The 20,402-nt window shown below is 40.9% G+C and overlaps 1 protein-coding gene and 1 long non-coding RNA gene across 3 annotated transcripts in view; one reads left to right on the top strand and one right to left on the bottom strand.

Moving 5' to 3' along the window:
- The window catches only part of LOC128836507 (uncharacterized), a 172,130-nt gene that overhangs the window by 131,119 nt on the left and 20,609 nt on the right, over positions 1–20,402 (bottom strand). The window lies entirely within an intron of this gene.
- The window catches only part of TTC17 (tetratricopeptide repeat domain 17), an 86,970-nt gene that overhangs the window by 32,926 nt on the left and 33,642 nt on the right, over positions 1–20,402 (top strand). For both annotated transcript variants that reach the window (XM_054026841.1, XM_054026840.1), the window contains exons 15-16: positions 2,687–2,911; positions 7,902–8,088. In XM_054026841.1, the coding sequence (XP_053882816.1) occupies positions 2,687–2,911; positions 7,902–8,088 (412 nt within the window). The remainder of the gene's footprint in view (positions 1–2,686; positions 2,912–7,901; positions 8,089–20,402) is intronic.

A 20,402-nucleotide genomic window follows, 5' to 3' on the forward strand; every position in this document is an offset into this window, starting at 1 on the left:
AATAGCAGAGCTGAAATTTGTAACTTCTTTCGATCTAGGTTACACAAAGAACCACAAATGTTCAGAGAAGCATCCCTTTCACTCAGCTTACTCAGTGGACCCTATTATAGCTTCCTTCCTACGTAAGAACACTGGTGGAGTGAGTGAATTTCATTCCTGTGAAAATTTGCAAGATATTGTGTGAGGGAATACAGTGCCATTTCCTGAATCAAACAAATAATACCCCTGGAACTAACATGATAGACCTTGTTTTGCTTATGTTGTATTCCTTTCCCCCACCCTTTGTCTGGCTTGTCTGTTTAGATTGGTAGCTCTTCAGGCAGAGACTGTCTTAAGTGTTTGCACAGCACTTAGCACAATGGGACCCTGATCGTGAGTAGGGCCTTTGAGTGCTACCACAATACAAATAAGAATAGTAAATGTCAGGATGGAGGAAAACTTTTGGAGAAATCATATTAGATCTTAACAGATGTCAAATTAACTCTGTTGACATGCTGCCTTTCTGTGTGTACATCACGTTGGCAAAGCCTAAATACAATATGTGGAGTGTTTGTGCATCTTTTCGTTGCCCATAAGAAGCAGAACGGATCTGAGTGGTATTCATATTCTTGTGCACATAACAATCCTTTGCAGGCCTAATGTCTTACCTTCTGAGTTTTCTTCGGTGGCCATCTGAATGCATAGGTTTTTTCTTGGTAATACTCAGTTATTTCATGGCTTTAGTGCTGAAAAAACTTCTCCAATAAACAACTTCTTAACCAGTTAGAGCACGTCATAAGCATGTTCTTGTCATGCTTATGTGCACAAATTGCAGAGGACGGGGCATTTTCAGAGCAGAAGTTCAGCAGTAAGCATCATGGTCTTCCTGGGGAAAGACAAAATGTGTCTGCAAACAGGTTTGAATGTTTAAAGTAATGACAGCATTATGTTGAAAATATAGGATTAAAGCCTTGGCAATACCCTTATAAGCAGTGCCATTGCTAAGTCATGCACAGCATTTATTAATTATTACTGTAGCACCTAGAAGTCTTAGTTATGGACCAGGACCCCATTTGTATTAGGCGCTATACAAACAGAACAAAAAGACAGTCACTGCCCCCAAAGAGCTTACAAATGAAGTATATAATACTTGGATGCATACAGACAGGCCAATGTGGGGATTACATGGAAACAGTGAGACAATATTGGTCAGAATGATAGGCAGCATGTTGCTTGTCCCTGACAATGTGAAGGGAGGGAAAAGGAATTGTGCACAGAACCCTGCAGCTGTTCCATTGAAAATGATTTTATTTTAATTAGTGTGTCTTTTGCAGTTAGTAAAATCAGCTAAGAAAGCTGTAGTAAATCTGAAAATAACTGCTTCTGCTACGAAGTGCTGGGAGGAGGAACCAGAATTTACAACTAGAAATACAAAAAAATCAGTCTTCTCCCTTCTCCTCCCCCCCCCCCCCCAAAAAAAAAAACAAAACAAAAAATCAAAAACCTGAAATACAAAAGTCTTTCTAGAAAAAAAAGTTCTAGACGATAATAGCTTTTACTACAGTTATGTCTAGGACTAAAAACTAATTACTCCCTGCATACATAGGCCATTGCATTTAGTACTATATTTTTTTGTGTGTGTGTGTTTCAGTATAGGGCCTAAGAATGCACCCCTGACAGATCTGCATGCATGTGTGACATTATTCAGTTAGTGGTCTCATCAATAAGACTTACTCACACAAGTAACATTACACATGTGTAAATTGTTGCAGGATTGAAGCATTAGATTTGTCCTACAGTTACAGATTAACCAAGAAACATTGGAAAAGGGATTTGACAGCATATTAAGATATCCATTATATCTTGTAATGCAAATAAAACTTTTTGGTATAAGGCTGTTGATTCAAAAATGCTGAAGAAATACCATTATGTACAAAATTTACTTCTTTCTGAAAACTTTTACCCACTATGGTTATAAAATTTCTAAACTGAAAGAGAGAGCGTATTTGTTTTACATATTTTGTTGTGTATTTGACACAACTCTACATAATTAGTTTCATTGTTACTTCTCTAAAGAATGAATTAGTCTGTTTATGTAACTACAGGTCAAGGGCCAGCTAAGAATAATCAGAAATCTGATCGTACATTTTATCCTTCTGCCCGACCATGTTTACTACTTTAAGTTGTGAGCATTTGGGTTCAGTGACTATCTTGCTATATGTTTAGACAGTTGCCAAGCACATTGTGGGCACTACCCAAAATATGACTGGATAGATAATTATTTAAAATAGGAAAATGTGATTCTAAAACCTCAAATTGGCTTTTTGAAACTGACTACTTCTCAAATTGATGGTTGCCACATGTGCAATGTGGGTCTTACACTCTGGAATGGCAAAGGGCTAAGAATCATTGATTCCTGTGGCCAGGCAGCATTAAAGGACTTTGTGGAAATCATTCGGGGCAATCACATGAATCAAGGATGCTATCTGAATGCTCTTGCTGAGCAACAGGTGCTACTAAATTAACATTAGTTCATCTATCCCGCACTTGTGAAGTTCAGCTGGTAAGCTAACTACCTTCAGCCAAGGTAGAGGGTAGAATAAATTGTATCCAGTTCATAAAGCAATACACTGAGTTGCTTATGTTGGAGAGAATTTATGGTAAGTGATTGTATATTCCTGAAATGTTATGACTTTTTTTTTTTCAGCCAAGGGATCCTTTATGGCTTATGCTTAATGAGGCTGGACTCTACTGGCGTGCGGTTGGAAATAGCACCTTTGCTGTCACGTGCTTGCAAAAAGCATTGAACTTAGCCCCACATGAGTATCAGGATATCCCTTTAGTCAATCTAGCTAACCTTTTGATTCATTATGGTCTTCATCTGGATGCCAGCAGGCTCCTGCTAAAAGCTGTGGCCATCAATAATTCTGAGGTAAGGGTTGCTTTTGTATTAGTAATAAACAACAAAACTCTTCCTGGAAGATGCTTCATTAATTCCCAACCCCAAGTTTTGTTCTCCTCATACATGTAATTCTTCAGGCATCTCATTTGGAATGTGTTCATTTAAGTTGCTGCTTCATGTTTGATAAGATCAGGAAATTAAAGTGCCAGATAACACTGGATGCTTAGAATATAAATGTCTGGAAGAATAAATCGCTTTAAATATGGGCGACAAATTAGGTTGCTTCTGGACAACAGAATTCCAACCAGCTGGCTGGGTTTTTTTATTCAATTCCTGGCATCACTGGTATCTAAAATGGAGATTCTTGATGCTATGTTAACATTTAATCCTTGTGTGTTGGAGAAAAGAGAAACTATTACATAAAATGTGTTTAGATCAGGTTTGATAGGAGGTAAGCTGTTTAGAAGTTGCTTCTACCCAGCAGTTTCACTAAGACTGGTTGTACATGAGGGTAAGTGTGGTCTTGTGACTAAAGCACAGGACTGGGAGTCAGGAGATCAAAGTACTGTCCTAGCCCTGCCACTGATTCATCACGTAATATTACTCGAGTAATTTACCTACTGTGGCTCAATTTCCCCATCTGTAAAATGGGGCTAATACGTCTTCCCTATTTCATAGTGCTGTTGTGAGGATTAATTAATTCATGTTTGTAAGTGCTTTGAAGTTTTCTGATGGAAGATGCAAGAGAAATGAAAAGTGTGTGACTGTACCCTCTTCTTTTGGAAACGTATGGTTGCACAATTAGATTTGGAAATCTACATGTACGTCTACATAAACACTTACTACAGAACAAGCTGGGGTGTAAATCTACAGCGCTCCAGCATGCCATACATTAACTGCATGGACTCAGGTACTGTGCTCCAGAAGTTCCCTACTGCGCATTCAAACAACAGTAAATCAATGCACACTAGAAAGCTTTTAGTGAACAGCAGGGTCCATGCAGACCGTTAGTGCATGGCACTACACCCCAGCTTGCCATATAGTGTTTGTGTAGCCATGCCCTCAATATTAGTCATCACTTAGCTGTGCAGAAGAGTTAATTTGGAATCTGCTGCCTCCCACATAATGGGTAGATAGATATAAAGATAAATAACATGCCTTTCAGAAATGTAGGAAGACAGTGCAAAACTGGATTATTGAAACACTAGCCAGTACTGTGGAACTTTGTTTTTTTCTTGGGGTGTTGTAAGTACTTGGGAAATAATGTCTTCTCTTCACTTCAAGTTTAACCAATGAGTTCTTCATTAAAATAATTCAAAATGAGTTCCAATTGTCAGAACAAGACTGTTGCATTATCAAAGAAAATGCTGCTGATCAAAAGGTATTCCAAAAGAAGTAGTGTGCAAAAATAATCTCTTGGCTATCTAGATATCCATTCATAACACACACCAATCTCTGCTGCCTGGATGATTCCTTTGTTTTCTTGATTAATCTCATGCATTTTACATTCTGTTCTTTTCATTTTTTTAATGCCGCTTGTGATATCTTGTGGGAATAGACTATTGCAAAAGCTGTTGTATCTTTGCAAATATTTTGATTAACTTTATTTCTCATTAACTATAAATATGCCTGGTATAAAGTTATGGTATATTTCTAAATTTTGTAGAGTAAGTACTTTGTAGCCTGCAAATGATTTGAAGAAAATTTTCTCAGAGAAAACATTGATATTCAATTCTCTTTAAATATAAATAGACCATGTTTGCAACTTTTCTCCTTGTAATAAGAGATGTATATAACTACTGGATTGGCCAGAAAAAGTTGTGCAAGTCTTAAACAAAAACAAAAGGGAGAAACAACCCTAAGTGAAATGAGTTTGTCTCACTCCAGTTCCCAGGGGACAAGAGTCCAAATCACAACTCCTCCTTCCCCCATCATATTTGGGGCCTAGAGTTGAGGCACTTCGGCAGTAGTATGGGAAGCTGATGGTTGCACAATTAGATTTGGTCGTGTCTTCCTATGCTGTCCCTCTTATTTGGACAAAGGACTTGAGTCTCCAGGGTTGTCAGTCCCTCCAGCATAGGGTTACCATATTTCAACAATCAAAAAAGAGGACGGGAGGAGCCCCGCCCCAGCCCCGCCCCTGTCCTGTCCTAGCCCCGCCCCTGCCCCTTCCACTCCCTCCCACTTCCTGCCCCCTCAGAACCCCCAACCCTCCCCCCCACTCCTTGTCCCCTGACTGCCCCCCAGGACTCCATCCCCTCCCTAAGCCTCCCTGCCTCTTGTCCCCTGACTGCCCCCCAGGACTCCATCCCCTCCCTAAGCCTCCCTGCCTCTTGTCCCCTGACTGCCTCCTCCTTAGACCTTCCCCACATCCTAACTGGCCCCCTAGGACCCTACCCCCTACCTGTCCCCTGACTGCCCCAACCCTTATCCACACCCCCACCCCCTGACAGCCCCCCCCAGAACTCCTGACCCATCTAAACCCCTCTGCTCCCTGTCCCCTGACTGCCCCCTCCTGGGACCCCTGCTCCTAACTGCCCTCCAGAACCCACCCCCTACCTGTACCCTGACTGCCCAAAACCTTATCCACCCTCCCCCAGAAAGTCCGCCCCGAACTCCCCACCCCCCCCCCGCTCCTTGTCCCCTGACTGCCCCCTCCTGGGACCCCTGCTCCTAACTGCCCTCCAGAACCCCACCCCCTACCTAAGCCTCCCTGTTCCTTGTCCCCTAACTGCCCCCTCCTGAGACCCCCCCCACCTGTACCCTGACTACCCAAAACCTTACACCCCCAACCCCCAGACAGCCCCCCCCAGAACTCCCAAACACCCCCCCCGCTCCTTGTCCCCTAACTGCCCCCTCCTGAGACCCCCCCACCTGTAACCTGACTACCCAAAACCTTACACCCCCAACCCCCAGACAGCCCCCCCCGAACTCCCTGACCCATCCAACCCTCCCCCCTGCTCCCTGTCTCTTGACTACCCCCCCCCCCCAAACCTCCCTGCCGCTTCTCTGACCCCCGGCCCCCTTACTGCGCTGCAGAGCGGGAGGGGAGCAGGCTCGGAGCTCCAGACGAACAGCCGGGGATCTGTGAGTGCAGGGAGGGAGGGAGGGAGAGGAGGGGGGGTGTCAAGTTTCAGGAGGGAGGAGGGGGAAGTGCAAGCAGGGCTCTGGCTCTGGCTCTGGCTTTTGGAGCCCCGGCTGCTCTGTAAGCCGCGCGCACGCTCTGTATGGGAGGGGGGAGGAGGGGAAGTCCGGACATTGACAAATTCCCCCCGGACGCTATTTTTAACCCGAAAAAGCCGGACATGTCCGGGGGAATCCGGACGAATGGTAACCCTACTCCAGCACTAAATTCACTTTAAAATAAGTGGAGAGGACAAAAATAGAATCAGCTGTGTAGCATCGGGGTATTTTTAATACAAGAGGTAGCAGCAATTTTGCAACAGTTTGAAAAGGAATCTAACTAATTTAGATTGCAGATAAGTATATGAAAAAGGAGGATCATAAAGCAATGGATAAGTGATGAAATGTTTGAATTAGGAAATTGGAGGGAGGGCGTGACAATACCCATGGTATTTAGAAACAGGTTGCACTAGCAGGAGTTTATTCAAATAGTTCTTCCAAAGGTTCTTCCTTTGGCAAAACTCTACAGCAGTTCAAGACTAAGAGTATTGCAATCAAACTTGAGTGTGTCGTGCTATAGTGATGTCAGTTAACTTACCACAAAAGCCTGATATTAACAATGCTAACCAGACTGTGGATAGATTAGAGTTAGCATTTAAAGGGGATTCTCTGGTGTGAAAGGGGATTCTCTGGTGTGTAAGGGAAAGACAAGCTGAACAAGAAGGCATGATTAACAATAGGGCAGGATGATTTGGGGCTTGTATGAATGAATGAGTTGCAATGAATTACCAAAGGCACCCAAGAAGTAGTACCACCAAGTGAAGATAGCAACACGTGATGGGAGGTCATAAGAAGAAGAAGAAGAATCAATTAAACTGTCTGACTAAGATTGGCTGGAGCATCAGACTGAACTCAAATTTGAATTAACTCTATGGACATGAATTAGTATCTTGTGACTTAATTGCATCATCAGATTGTTAAAAGCACACACTCTTCTGAAGTTTTTAATACTACAAGCAACATTTTTGAAAGCCATGACTAGTCTTAAAAGTTCCATGACAAGAAGTATCGTTTAGTGGAGGAAATTGGCTGCTCTGTTGCTTCAGCATGGCTATTATTCTGGTCACAGGGTTAAATGCAGCACTTAATTTCTCTACATAAACCATAAAGATGCTTTTGAAAACAAAGTGTAATGCTTCATTGTGTGCCAGGACTTAAATCACTGGATGATATCTAAAAATGCATGTCAAAGTTAGTTTTGAAGAATTATTACAATGTCTTTTGTCTCTGCTACAAGAGATTGCTCTGGGCTAGTCAAAGTTATGAGTAAGAGTGTTGGCTTACTACTGTAAAGAATTGAACAATGGGCCAAAAGACACAAATCCCAAGTCGGTGTGAAATTGGAGCTCTGAGTACTTTAATTATTTTCCGGAGAACAAGAAGCTTGGATTGGCAAAAGACTAATCGGCACTTCCATTCCGTATTAGATCTCCTGTTACGTGGTACCTTTTGCTTTAGACTGCTTGGCTCCTTACTAAAAACTCCCCTAAAACATTTCCCTTCACATTCTTTGCTGCCATATGTAGAATGTGCTATGTTTAAGATCGGCTGTAAATCAGTGGTTTGTTACACTTGTGGGTATATCACAGATTTGTCATTTTAAAAACCTGAAATCCTAAGCACAGCCAGTATGTCCAACTAATTATTGGTTTTAAAACCAATAATTTAGGTTGAATATTCTGCATTCTAGGAATAAGCAGTCCCTTATGCCTAAGACCCTTCTAGCTGATTTGGGAGTGTGGAGGGCATGAGACTTGGTCTATTGCAATAGCTACCTTCAATTTTGAACTGGGAACACATTTGTTGTGCTGATACAAGGTTGCTTTTCTCTTTGCAGCCCCTGACTTTCTTGAGCCTAGGAAATGCCTATCTGGCTCTGAAGAATGTCAGCAGAGCCTTGCAAGCCTTCAGGCATGGGCTGGATTTAACTACAAAGTGTCAGGAGTGTGAGAGCAACCTGAAGTTGATCCGCTGTCTGCAGTTTTGTCCTTTTGTGTACAACATCACCTCTTCTGTATGCAGTGGTAAGCAGCTCCTGAAAAATGGTCAAAAAGTGACATAGCCTTATTCTTTCCCAAGAATCATCCCATTTCCCTCTGTTTACACTCCTCTCTGCCAGCAAGGACTAACATTGAGACACATCTCCTCTGGGAGAGAGGATAGTACTCCATTCAGAGCTAATTCAGGTCTACTTATGTTACTAGAGGTGCTGCAGTTAAGTACAGAGAACATGCTGCCTTCACAGCAAGCTAACCCCTCGTTTTGTAGGTAATGAGGGTTGAATCCATGTGTCTCCATGTCATTGCACAGCTATAACTGGTGTGTTACTCTTAGCCCCCTTATATGCCCATTTAAGTTCTTCAGACAAGTATTCTGAGATCTTTCTTTTAAATCTATAGGTTCTGGTAGGGAATATTGTCTATTATAGTTAATTTTTTAATCCAGTACTTCCAGGCTTGAATAATAGATTTTAAATGGCATTTACTTTTTAGAAATGCTCCATAATGCACTCTTACTACACTACATGATCATTTCTTTATTCATGCAGGACCTACAGTAAGTGTTTCTGAATTTCTAGTTGTTTTTTTTTTTTTTAAAATCCACAGTGAGGTAGGGGCTGAAAAAGACATGTTCTTTTAAAAATATGTCTGGAGATGTGATGCTTTGTTGCCATTAATGGCTACTCTAAGATCCAAAGTACAACCTTCTGGAGCCAAGTGAAATTGAGTGAACCTTCCTCTCATTGAATATTTCAGATGTCTTTTATGTACTTGCTAATGGTGCATGTGCTGCTCCCAAGCTATCCTGAAGACCATTTCTGAATGTATTTGGCAGTCCCTTTTCTGTGAAACCATCACCAAGGGACACTTCTGGATGATTTTACTCAGTATTTAAATGAAAGCCTCATATGATGAGATAAATGTGTTTGATTTTAATATTACTAATACCTTCCCCTAAGGATTTCCCGAGTTCCTGAAAATGTATGGGAACAAATCTCTTCTCTGATTTAGCATCTGGAATTGAACACTTTAAATATATACCAAGAAATATGTTGGCCTTTGATCGATGTGAATGCAACACATCACAGGTGATCTTCCAAGACTATGCCACCAGCGTAATATTATTTCCTGATGCATTTGCACATTTTCATTTCATTATTTGGTGCACAAAACAAAAAACCTTTGGTTGGCCTTTATAAATATATTTTAGTAGGTGGTGTTACTGCCCAAGTGTTAGGCTTCTCATTTACCTCCATTCCAAAACCCTCTTTCCTAACGCTGACTTGGAAGGAGCTCTTCATTCTGGGCTACCATCCCTAAAATCTGTTAAAAGTCATTTCCCAAATGGTGTGTCAATTTGAAATGTTTTCCCTTGCAGTTTTTCCAGCCAGGATGGAACTGTACTGCAGCCTTTCGTGTGGCTTATAAAAATCTTCCTGTCTTTTTAAAATGATTTTAGTGGGGTTGGTTGCTTACCTGAATCCCTAGAACCTTATTGGACTGAAACCTTAACAAAAGCCAATTCTATTTTGAAATAGAAGCAGAAAGAAAAGACACTTTTTTAAATTACTCTATTTAACATGACCCAAGAGTCTTATGAACAGTGGCTCTGTCTGAAACTACCTGTGCTTCTACAAGAGTTTTTCGGTCTCGCAGTTCCTTGTATGTGCACCTTCTTGATCGCCTCACCACATTTGAAAGTGTACTTCAACAAGTGTTAATTGCTGCTGTTAACATGGTTTCCCTAACCAGGGCTTTTATTTTCTGTTCATGTTATAACACAGGGTTGTAGACCACTTTAGGAGACTTACATGGTTCTCAGGGGATGGGAGGGTGGGGAACCTCTGCCCACACTGCTTGTGAAAACTATGCAAACAGTATGGCTTTTGCTAATGTGAGCATGTGTTAACAGAGCAGGAATGTTTAACTGTGAGGTCCTTTAGGGAACCTGTAAGGCTTATAATCAAAAGGGAAGCTGAACATTTACCAGGTATATTAACTTCATTAATGCCAGAAATCAAGTTTCTAGGTGTCTTGCCATACATTTGTACTGTTCCCTTTTTTTGTGCCTCTTCATGTCATGCTGCTCCTTTGTATTATAGAGATGGGAGAGACCATCTAGGTCAGTGCTTCTCAAAGTGGTGGTCCGCAGACCGCTGCCGGTCCGCAAGCCATCGGCTGCCGGTCTGTGGTGAGTTTCCTCATTAGAGTGTTGAATAGGATAATAATATGGCACTGGTCCCTGGCACATTGGGGGAAAAAATTGCCGGTCCCTCACATCAGATAACTTGAGAAGCTCTGATATAGGTTATCTCATGCATCACTGGCCAATGCAGAACAATTAGAAGTATGAAATTGACACATGGTGTAAATGTCTTTGTTTTATTGAAATGTTTTTAAAATAAACTTACCAGTGTATTCAACCTTGATATTGATGAGTTTTCTGGTTTAAAACATGGGTTTAAACCAAAATCTAAAATCTTAAGAATGCAAAAATGGACTTGTTTGTCTTTCTTTTACGGGGAAGAGAAGAAAGACAGTTCTAGGATGCTGAGAATGGTTTGGGAATTTTTATTCCTTGCACATTTAGGCTACACCTACACTACAAGCTGGGGGTGTGATTCCCAGCTCATGTACACATACTCATGCTAGCTTGGGGAGAGCTAGCATGATTATAAATAGTAGACTATAGCCTCACAAGTACAGGCAGCATCCATGCTGAGTAGGTACACATGGGTTTGTACTCAGCATGTCTAAGCTGTGCTACTGCTGCCCATGCTTCCATGGCTACGCTGTTTATAACTCATGCTAGCTCTCATTGAGTATGTATGCAAGCTGGAAATTGCACCCCTATGCCATGGTGTAGTTGTAGTCAGATGGACTGAAAAGGAAAATATACATAGGTTGTTGGAAAGTGGGGACCAAGACTTCAAAAGTGTCTGAAATCATCATAAGTGTACACATACTGAGAGTGCACAGACAAATTGGGGTTTTCACAGAGATACCTACATGTGTGCACATGTATTTTGGGTTGTCCCTGCTTGTCTCAGGCCTGCACACAAGTGTTTGCACAACTTTGAAGAAATCACGATTTTTAGTGGTAGGATTTTAATTTCAATTCTAGCTTTTCGATGAGATCGGTTTATTGTGAGGTTTAGTTAAGAACATAATTATTGTGGGACAGGCACATATATCCCATGATTTAATTGCTGTTTAGTATTATACCATCTTATGAAATACAGTAAGCCATAAACTGTTTAACCAAAAGGATGAACACTGCATTGCAAATATGTAAAACAACCCACAGTGTTCTCATCTAAAATCTGTTACATCTTAAGGTATTTATAGAAACAGATGAGAAGTACATAAGTAACTTACTAAGAAGTACATGAGTAATTTACTATGAGATGCACTTGCTGCTGCTGGCTTCATAGTAAATTGAAACACTCTCTCAGTGATAAGATGCATACTGCGTACCTATATGCTGCTTACTAAATCATACATTTTAGAAATGGAAAAAAAACAGTCCTTCCACTGCCAGTGCAGCACATTGTCAAGCATATGTTTGAATAATTTCAGCAATGGGGATTCTGTTGTTTGCCTTGGGGCACTCTTCCAGAGCCTAAATGAATTATTGCTAAAAATAGTCTCCTGACGCTCATGATGTTTTTCCCCCTTTTTCAGCTTTGTCCCATTGTTTCTATATATACACACACCTAGTGGGTCAACCAGCATAATTACACACCCACACCACTCCTTAATTTTGAAGCCCTTCACATGTGTTGCCAGATATAAGAGCACTCTTGCAGCATGTGCTGTGCTTAAAACTCAGAACCTGGGAATTAAACTTTTGTATAATCCCGGGCCTTTGATAAGTATTCGTCTTGCATTCTTTAAAAGAACACTAGCAAGGTTGCCTGTGCTTCAGTTTACAGGCATGTGTGCATGTTGTATTATCCCTGTGCTCTGCCTGTCTGCTACATAACTGTGAATTGGGACAGGTTGCAAGACACACAAGGTATTGACTTCTTATTTGCTTTGATTCTGTGCCTGCTTACAAGAAAGGAGCAAATGGGCTCAGGGAGGAATTTGTGAAGCAGCATGGTCTAATGGTGTGAGCATGGGATTAGGAAGTACACGTTGCTGAACTGTAGTTTTGGCTCTTGCATAGACTGTTTGTGAGGCTCATGTATCTTTTTTCTGTTTTGGTTCTGTAAAATGAGGGTAACTCATCCCTACCTCTTAGGAATGTTGTGACACTGGATTAATGTTTATATAGAACTTTTGAGGGTGTGCTATAGGAATGCTAATTTTTTATTGGATGCTTATTACTGCTAGATTACCCACCCCACCTGAAAACAACCACCATCTGAGTAGCAAGCTTTATTTTCCTGCCATCTTTGTTTTGCGGGGAGCTGACTGACATATTGGAATCAGGGCACTTAGTATCTGAAGCAGGTTAAACTTAACAGTCCCACTCTGTCTCATTTTTATGTTTAGTTTTCACCTTCCAGATCTAGGGCACTAACCCAGTACTGTTGAGGTTGGGTTTTAAACACTGCAAGGGAATGGGTTAAATCCACAAAACTGTTTTCATTGTTTGTCAAAAATGGCTGATAAAAACCTACCCTTCCGTGTCCCTATAAATACCCACAGTGATATTAAACTCTTTTACTTTCAGGTTTCTAGACAGGCAATGTCACCGCAGGAAATGTGTTTCTGTCAACAGGTGAAAATTATGGACTCTTGTTGTTGATAAATAAGAGTCTTTAGGCACTATCATTCTAGCATCTGCGTTCACTTTACATAATTTAGAGCAACAGAAACACTTCCCCAATTTCCTTGGAATGGGGGGAATACCAACCAAGAGACTAACTGTCAAGGGTCCTACCTATGCTGGCCCTTGGAAAGTGATGTGGGAGCTCAGATGTTTAATTACCTGGGGATCAGTTATTAGAAGAATGCCAAGTCAAGTATTTCCTATACATATTAAACATAATTGGAAGGACAGGCAGCACAACAGCTGTTTAAAGTAGTCTTAAAGGGTGTGCAAGTAACAGGATCAAAGAAATTGACATAAAGGACTTAAAATGCAAACAGGAAACATTGGTCAACTCCATAGCATCCCAAAAGCTACTTTCAGGAGTTAGTCGTTCCTGTCAACTATATTCTTCTGGTACTGCCAGTGCAGCAAGCTGCAGATGTTCCGTCTGATAATGAAAAGAACTCTGTGGTGGATGTTGTTGCATTTTTTTTATCCCTGAACATCTGTGAGAGGTTAAAAACCTCATATTAACATAAGAAGCTTCCTCTTTGAAAATTCTTTAACCCTTTGGAAAGCGGTTGTCCTTACACTGCATAATGCCATAATCTGAACACTCAGATGTTGGAAGTGCTGCTTGCCATAGCACAGAGTAACTTTGAACTCCACTAAAGATTAAAGTTGGATCATTTCTCAGGTGACTGCTGAAAAGAGGCAGCTTCTGTAGTATGGGAGCTTCCCATGCCCTGTGCTCAAAAAAGCTGCTTTGTTGCATATAATGCTAAACTATAGGCACGCAAAAAACCCTTTATTTTTAAACAAAATATTTATTTTGCCTATATGAATAATTACACCCCTCTTTCTAATTGTTTCCGTTTGTATGATCTCCTGGCCTCAAGTTGTGTTGTCATTTTAAAAAGCAAACCTTTTTAAAAGGAAGATTTAAATACCCCCTAGTATATAGACTGAATACATTTTCTTCCATTTTGAAATCATAATTTGTTTTAATGATTTAGACTTTCCAGTGTCTTTTCAGTCTCAAATTGTCTGACTTATACGCCAGGTGGGTGTGCTATTATTAAATATTCTAGTTCTTGTGCCTTTTTATTGGTTACAAAGTACAGGTGAAGTTTGCTGTAAGCTTTTCAGCATACACTATGTTCATACCACCATGTACTATGAATGCAAATATTTTTGCATATGGGTGCCTGTTTTCCTAGGTAATATGCATTTCATCACATTCTTTTTGATGTTATGATGTGTATTTTGCAACACAGGTTATTTATTTAACAGCAGTTGTACACTTTATTTTTAAGAGGATGCTTTGGTTTTGGTGCCCTCTTGTGGTCTGAATATCCTACACCAGAGGAAATCAAAAGTTTGGATTCCTTCATCCACCTCCTTTTAAAATAAAGCATGGGGGAAAGTATCTGCTCCCTTTAAAAAAAAAAAAAAATGCATTTTTTTTTTGTTCTTTCTTTGCCCTTTCAAAGTTTATACACTTGGGGTGCTTAGACCATAAACCAAGTGATACTAGCTTCAAAGGAGAAACTATATGCTTGAGTCTCAACAGAACTTTTAGATAGGTACTATTCAAGCAGCAGATGCCCATTTGGTTGGGGAGATAGGATAAAGAACTGAGAGATTAAATGACTTGCCTAAATTAACATCACAAGTCAGTAGCAGACTCATGAGTGGAACCCAGGAGTCCAACTCCTCAGCAGCAGGCTGCAACCACTAGACCAGGGGTCGGCAACGTTTGGCACACGGCTCGCCAGGGTAAGAACACTGGCGGGCCGGGCCAGTTTACTTACCTGCTGACGCGGCAGGTTCGGCCGATCGTGGCCCCCACTCGCCGCGGTTCGCCGTCCCGGGCCAATGGGGGCGGCGGGAAGCGGCGCGGGCCAAGGGATGTGCTGGCCGTGGCTTCCCGCCGCCCCATTGGCCCAGGACGGCAAACCGCGGCCAGTGGGGGCCGCGATCGGCCAAACCTGCCGCGTCAGCAGGTAAATAAACTGGCCCGGCCCACTAGGGTGCTTACCCTGGCGAGCCGCGTGCCAAACGTTGCCAACCCCTGCACTAGACTACTCCTAGTTCTGTAGAGTAATATTTCATCCATACAAACTCTAAGCAAAAACACTTTCAACTGCTATACACTTCAAATAAAACTAATTATGAAACACTTTTTTTGTGTGTTATCACCTATGGAAATATTTCATGTGAAATAAATTATGGAAAATACCTCTGTCCTTTACGTACCTAGGATTGGACCCTAGGATAGTCTGTGGAGCATAGTTAGCCTTGCCGTTCCAAATGGAAAGCTGCTAAAGGTATCCTTTCCACAAAGTTTGTCTTGGATATAGTCCATAGACATTTGTGCTTATTGTATTGGTATCAACTGAGGTTTCCCTTGCTCAAGCTGCTTTAACTTGCTTTTTCTTCAAGACATTCTCATCTCTATCTAGAGGTGTCTGGTTTTGATATTTTTTTAAGGCAAGTTCAGAATCTAATTTTGTTGTAGAGTTGTTTGCTCCAACTAGAAACACACACAGTTTAAGACCAGAATGGGCCATCATGATCATCTAATCTGACCTCCAGCACATTGCAGGCCACAGAATCTCACCCATGCACTCCTGTAATAGAGCTGTAACCTCTGACTGAGTTACTGAAGCCCTCAGATTATGATTTAAAGACTTCAAGTTACAGAGAACCCACCATTTACACTAGATTAACCTGCAAGTGAAACACACATTGACTGGGTTAGATTCTCAAGTGAGTATTTTCATTCAAATAAAGCTTATCCCATTTCTTAATGACTCCCTCCCTTATCCGCTGAATGGAGGATGCTTGACCTCGCCTGAGTTTTCATTATTTAGAGGTCATTGTTAGTATGTCCCTTGAATTCGGTATGCGTTAGAGGGAGGGAGTTAGCCTGTTGCATTTATTTCTTGTCCTTCTACTGTCCTGTTAAGTTTAACATCAATCAGGTCTTGTCTGCCCTTGAAAGTTAGTGTGGATTAAGGTAGGGTGTGAATTTAAAGCACAGTAGCTGTTCCTTATAAACTCCATATCTTGACATTCTCGTTCTGGAAAAAGAGTGCCTTGTTCCTTTTCATTTAACCCACTTTTTTGTTCTGGTATAAAAATGTTTCCACATGGATTTGCTCTGGAACTTTGTGTAGACATGCCCTCAGTTACTTCTATAGCAAGATAAACTCTCTGAAGAGTAGTTAGGGAGAGGGAATTACATTAGGATTTGTCTTGGAGATTTTGTTTATAACATAATTAAGAAACTCTAAATATCTACTGATGGCTACCCTTTGTGCTTCAAAGGCTTTGACAAATATATACTTATTCTGTTGGCAAACAACTAAATAATGGCAATATTCTCCCTGTGGATTGAACTTTTTTTTTCTTACCACTAACCCTGGGATCTGAAAGTCAAGCTGGATTCTTTCTGCCCCAAGCATTGTCAGCAACAGAGACCCTGCAATTGCATTTCAGTTAACGGATCTGTTGCTTTGCAGATAGAATCAGGTCACCTTCTCTTGTTGGCATTGCAGAGCCAATGCAGTTTAGAGTGGTTCGAAGTGGTTCAAATTTAGTCTAGTCAGTAAAGTGAACAGATGTGCCTGATTCCACACAGATCTATTGAATAAGAGTGGTACTTATTCCAGTTGTTTTCTCTTTAGAGGTAGACCCAGCAGTGATGGATATCTAAAGTTTTGCAAATCCAAGGGAACTCATTCTGGTAGGGCCTATAGAAGTCTTTTAATTGGTCTTCTGGTCTCTCACTGATCCTCCGGTTCCAAGCTACAGTCTCACCAGTCCCAAGGAGGGAGGCAACAGTTCCCTCTTCCCTTGCAGCTTCTTTCAGTAATCATTCAAACCAAGAATTGATCATTTAAAAACCAAAATCTGCTTTGGTTTAGTTCCACATTCTAAGTAGCTAATCCATTGGATGTGTCTTCACCACATATAACTAGGAGACAGTTTTTTGTCAAAGAATTACTCTAGCAAACAAGATTCCTGCCTTTGTTGCCTTAATGTAGACTTTCTGGTACTCTCAGGACAAATTTGTGCCAAGGATGGCTGCTTGAATGAAGTCCTTCCCGGTAGACTTTCTTTCTTGTCTAGTGGGTCTTTTGTGCAATAGATGTAAGCCAAGGTACAGTAGTTTCCAAACTAGCTTGCTCCCATGGAAAGTGAAAAGAGATAAGATTCTTCACAATAATTTCCTGTAACTGTTTCCCTCTTCCCTCCCGCCCGCCCCAAATTAAAAACAATTTTATTATTTCCCTATCCATGTATACACCACATTTAAAAATCCTCTCATGTAGTGCTGGGCACAACACTGAATTCTTAGCAACCTGAGTCCTGCAGCAAGGTTCTGCAGGGAGGTTTAACAAAGTAGTTGTGGGTCATTTCCAAATTACTATGGTCTCTTGGAGAGCACTTCATCTCTTTGAGTTTGATTCTTTTAGACCACATTAGACAATGCTGTTCAGAGTATAGAAAAGGGTAGAAAAGATTGGATCCACCTCAGGGTGATCCAGAGCAGATGTGAGTTGTCTAGAGTACAATTGGAATAGGGATGCCTGCTTCTATCTTACATTAGGGACCCAAATATGTCCTCATTAGCAACTTGCCAGGATTCTGATGGTTGTACCCATTTTGGTTAAGCTGGAGATACCTTTTTAACCTCAGAGTGTGGCCTGTGGAGATTGAAGGGCCTACCATGCAATGCTTTATATTCAGGTTATATCAGATCAGCATGTGGTGCTTTGAGCAATTGGACTGAGATGATGGAATGTATGCTGGCAGTGGCACCTGTAGTACTAGTATCACTTGGCTATATAACCCTACTCAAGGAGAAGTTGAGCCCAGGCCTTGTCTAACTCCACAGCCATTTTTGGCCCATAAGATAGACTTTGGTTACCCGTGATTTATCTATTTTATTGCCTTGTTTTTCTTTTGCCTGATCCCGATTCTCGTGTTGTCTGTCTTGCACTGTTTTGAGTGCCCTCAAAAGCTCTAAACCTATAACCTAGTATAGCTACCAGTGACTGTGGAACTAAGACAATTGAAAGCTTCCCTACAGAAGGAAATGGGTTTTCCTTGGGCCAATATTTACTTGGGGGTGGGGGGAGAGGGGGCGGTGTGGTCTTTCCAAACATCCCACTACAAAATCCCTATCCTAGCTGTTGGAAGGAGCTTGGTACTGATTTAACAGTGGGGAAGAAATCCTCAATATTGGAGCCTAAAATAGTGTGTCACTGGCAGTACATCGGCCTTATTTTGCTTTCACATGCTATTCTTGTCAGCCTTCACTTTCTGCAGGGATTCCTTGGCCGGGCTCTTGAGGAAGCTAATCCTACTTATTGAACCTTGTGGTCTATAGCCAAGAGGGAGACATTTATTTTTAGTCTTCTGCATAGTGGGTGATGTCCCTCACTGTATTGCTTCTCTGGGCTGCCCCTCTTAAATTCTTTCTCTGGCCAAGGATTCTTGCTTACTTAACAGCTAGAACTACGTTGACATTGAGTAAACATGGGCTAAATTGCTAAATCTAGGGACAAAATATTGAAGGTAAGACCTAATTTGTAAAATGAAAAGCAAATGAGAGAAGAAATCTTCCACAGCTGCTTCAGTAATTTTACAAAAGCCTGAATTTCTCTTTTTTTTTTTTAAAAAGTAACCAGTGTGATGTAAAATTGGTTGCATCATATAAACTTTAAAGACATTCATAGTTTTGTTCCAAATGTGGCCTATATTTAAAAATTGTAACCTGGTAGGAAATGTCCCATTGACTCACCATTTTTCACTATATAATGACTTAGAAACTTTAAGACAAATTAGTGAAGGTTGTGTTTTTGTTTTATTATTGGTCTCTGCAAAAACAAAACGTGAACTCCTCAGCCCTTGCTGCCAACTAGCAAGCAGTGTTCTCAAGTTCTATCACCAGTGATACTGTGTAAACCAAAAACGGTAATTTTGGCTCATTTGGGAACAAAACCGAGCATCCAATGAAACTGAGGCATCAAATGTAAAAAGGATAAAAGAAAACACTTTTTTACACATTCCATTATTAATTTATGTATCTTGATGGCCCAATATATCTTTAAAGCCAAGAGCTCACTGGGATTGGAAACAGGTTTAAACAGTTATATAGACAATGAGAAAGTCCACAGTTACATTAGATATGGCTGGGGAAAAAATATGGGATATAAATTCTTGTCCTTTAGGCCATAAGCCAACTGCTAATTGCCTAGAATTAGCAAGTAATTTCCCTTACGGGTAGGTTATTCCATAATTGCCCATTAGAGGTGTTCTTGCATCTTTCTCGGCAGCGTCTGGTACTGGCCAGTGTGAGAGACCTAAAATGAGACTTAGATAGACCTCTGGTCTGATCCAAAATGGCTATTCCTACATTTCTAATAAATGTGTGTCAAATGAGTAAGAAGAGAATAATTATTATAGAGAAAAGTAATATGTTATTCTGGGCTCCTTTTAGATCCTGCAAGCAGAGCAGTGGTGGGCTAGGACAGAGGGCATGTGTTCTTCGAGAAGTGCTACTGATGCTTGAGTAGGTGTCACTCCTCCCTCTGCATCAGCAAATAGCCCAGTCCTCCGGTACTGTGCTACTAAACATGTTGTCCTCTAACAGAGACTTAAAACCAAGAACTTGACTGAAGTGTCCAGTAAAGATTCCATCATGCATTTTGCAAGAGTAGAGAAATTAACTGTAGTTCTGGCCAAATTCTAGCTTAATTTTTTGCCCTAAATTCCCCTAGCAATTTTAGCTAGATACGGGTATTCTTTGCTTCCTGGGCTAAAACTGTTGGGTGCCATTGCTGAGTATTGTTAAACAGCTGTTGCATTCCAGACCAGAAGTTGTTGCCTTTTTATGTTGAGGTGAATTAATCTCAGTTTAGAAATGGACTTACTTTTCTTTAAATTTATAATGCCATAGGGCTGCATAGTCCTTTACAAGCAATTGGGCTGTGGGATGAAATTTACTGTGTAAGGAGTACATGGTGTGGTGTAAGTTTAATTAACACGAGTGTTGGATGGCTGCATTACTCACGAGTGATAAAGCCATGAGTGAATTATGCAGGTGCTCATCCCATACAAGTTAATTTAATCTGTCATTGTTTTGGGCCTGAATATTGCTCATCCAATAAAAATTAATGTCGTTTGGTAAAGGATAAGAAGTACCACATGTAGAGGAACATAAGGAAACACTTGTGGCAGATTATTAAATATTAGGTGTCTGAAATCTGGGGATGGTGGGAGTGTTAGAAGTAGTTGCCAGAGAGAATTCATGGGTAGAGTTTGTGTGAAGTTAATGCAGTTTGTTGCATGACTTTGCAATGTGGATCTTACCACAGCATGTGGTATAAGTAACACTACCAATATTATTTCTCATTGTTACATAAGTGACTCTTTTAGCACCATCAGTTGAACTGATTATCAAACATAGTGCTTGATCCTGCAGTGCCCTTACATGTGAGTAGTCTTTAACTCATATGCATAGTCCTGTTCAAGCAGGTAGGGATCATAGGATCTGACCCAA

This window comes from Malaclemys terrapin, chromosome 4 (genome assembly GCF_027887155.1).
Source record: "Malaclemys terrapin pileata isolate rMalTer1 chromosome 4, rMalTer1.hap1, whole genome shotgun sequence".
Lineage (NCBI taxonomy): Eukaryota > Metazoa > Chordata > Testudines > Emydidae > Malaclemys > Malaclemys terrapin.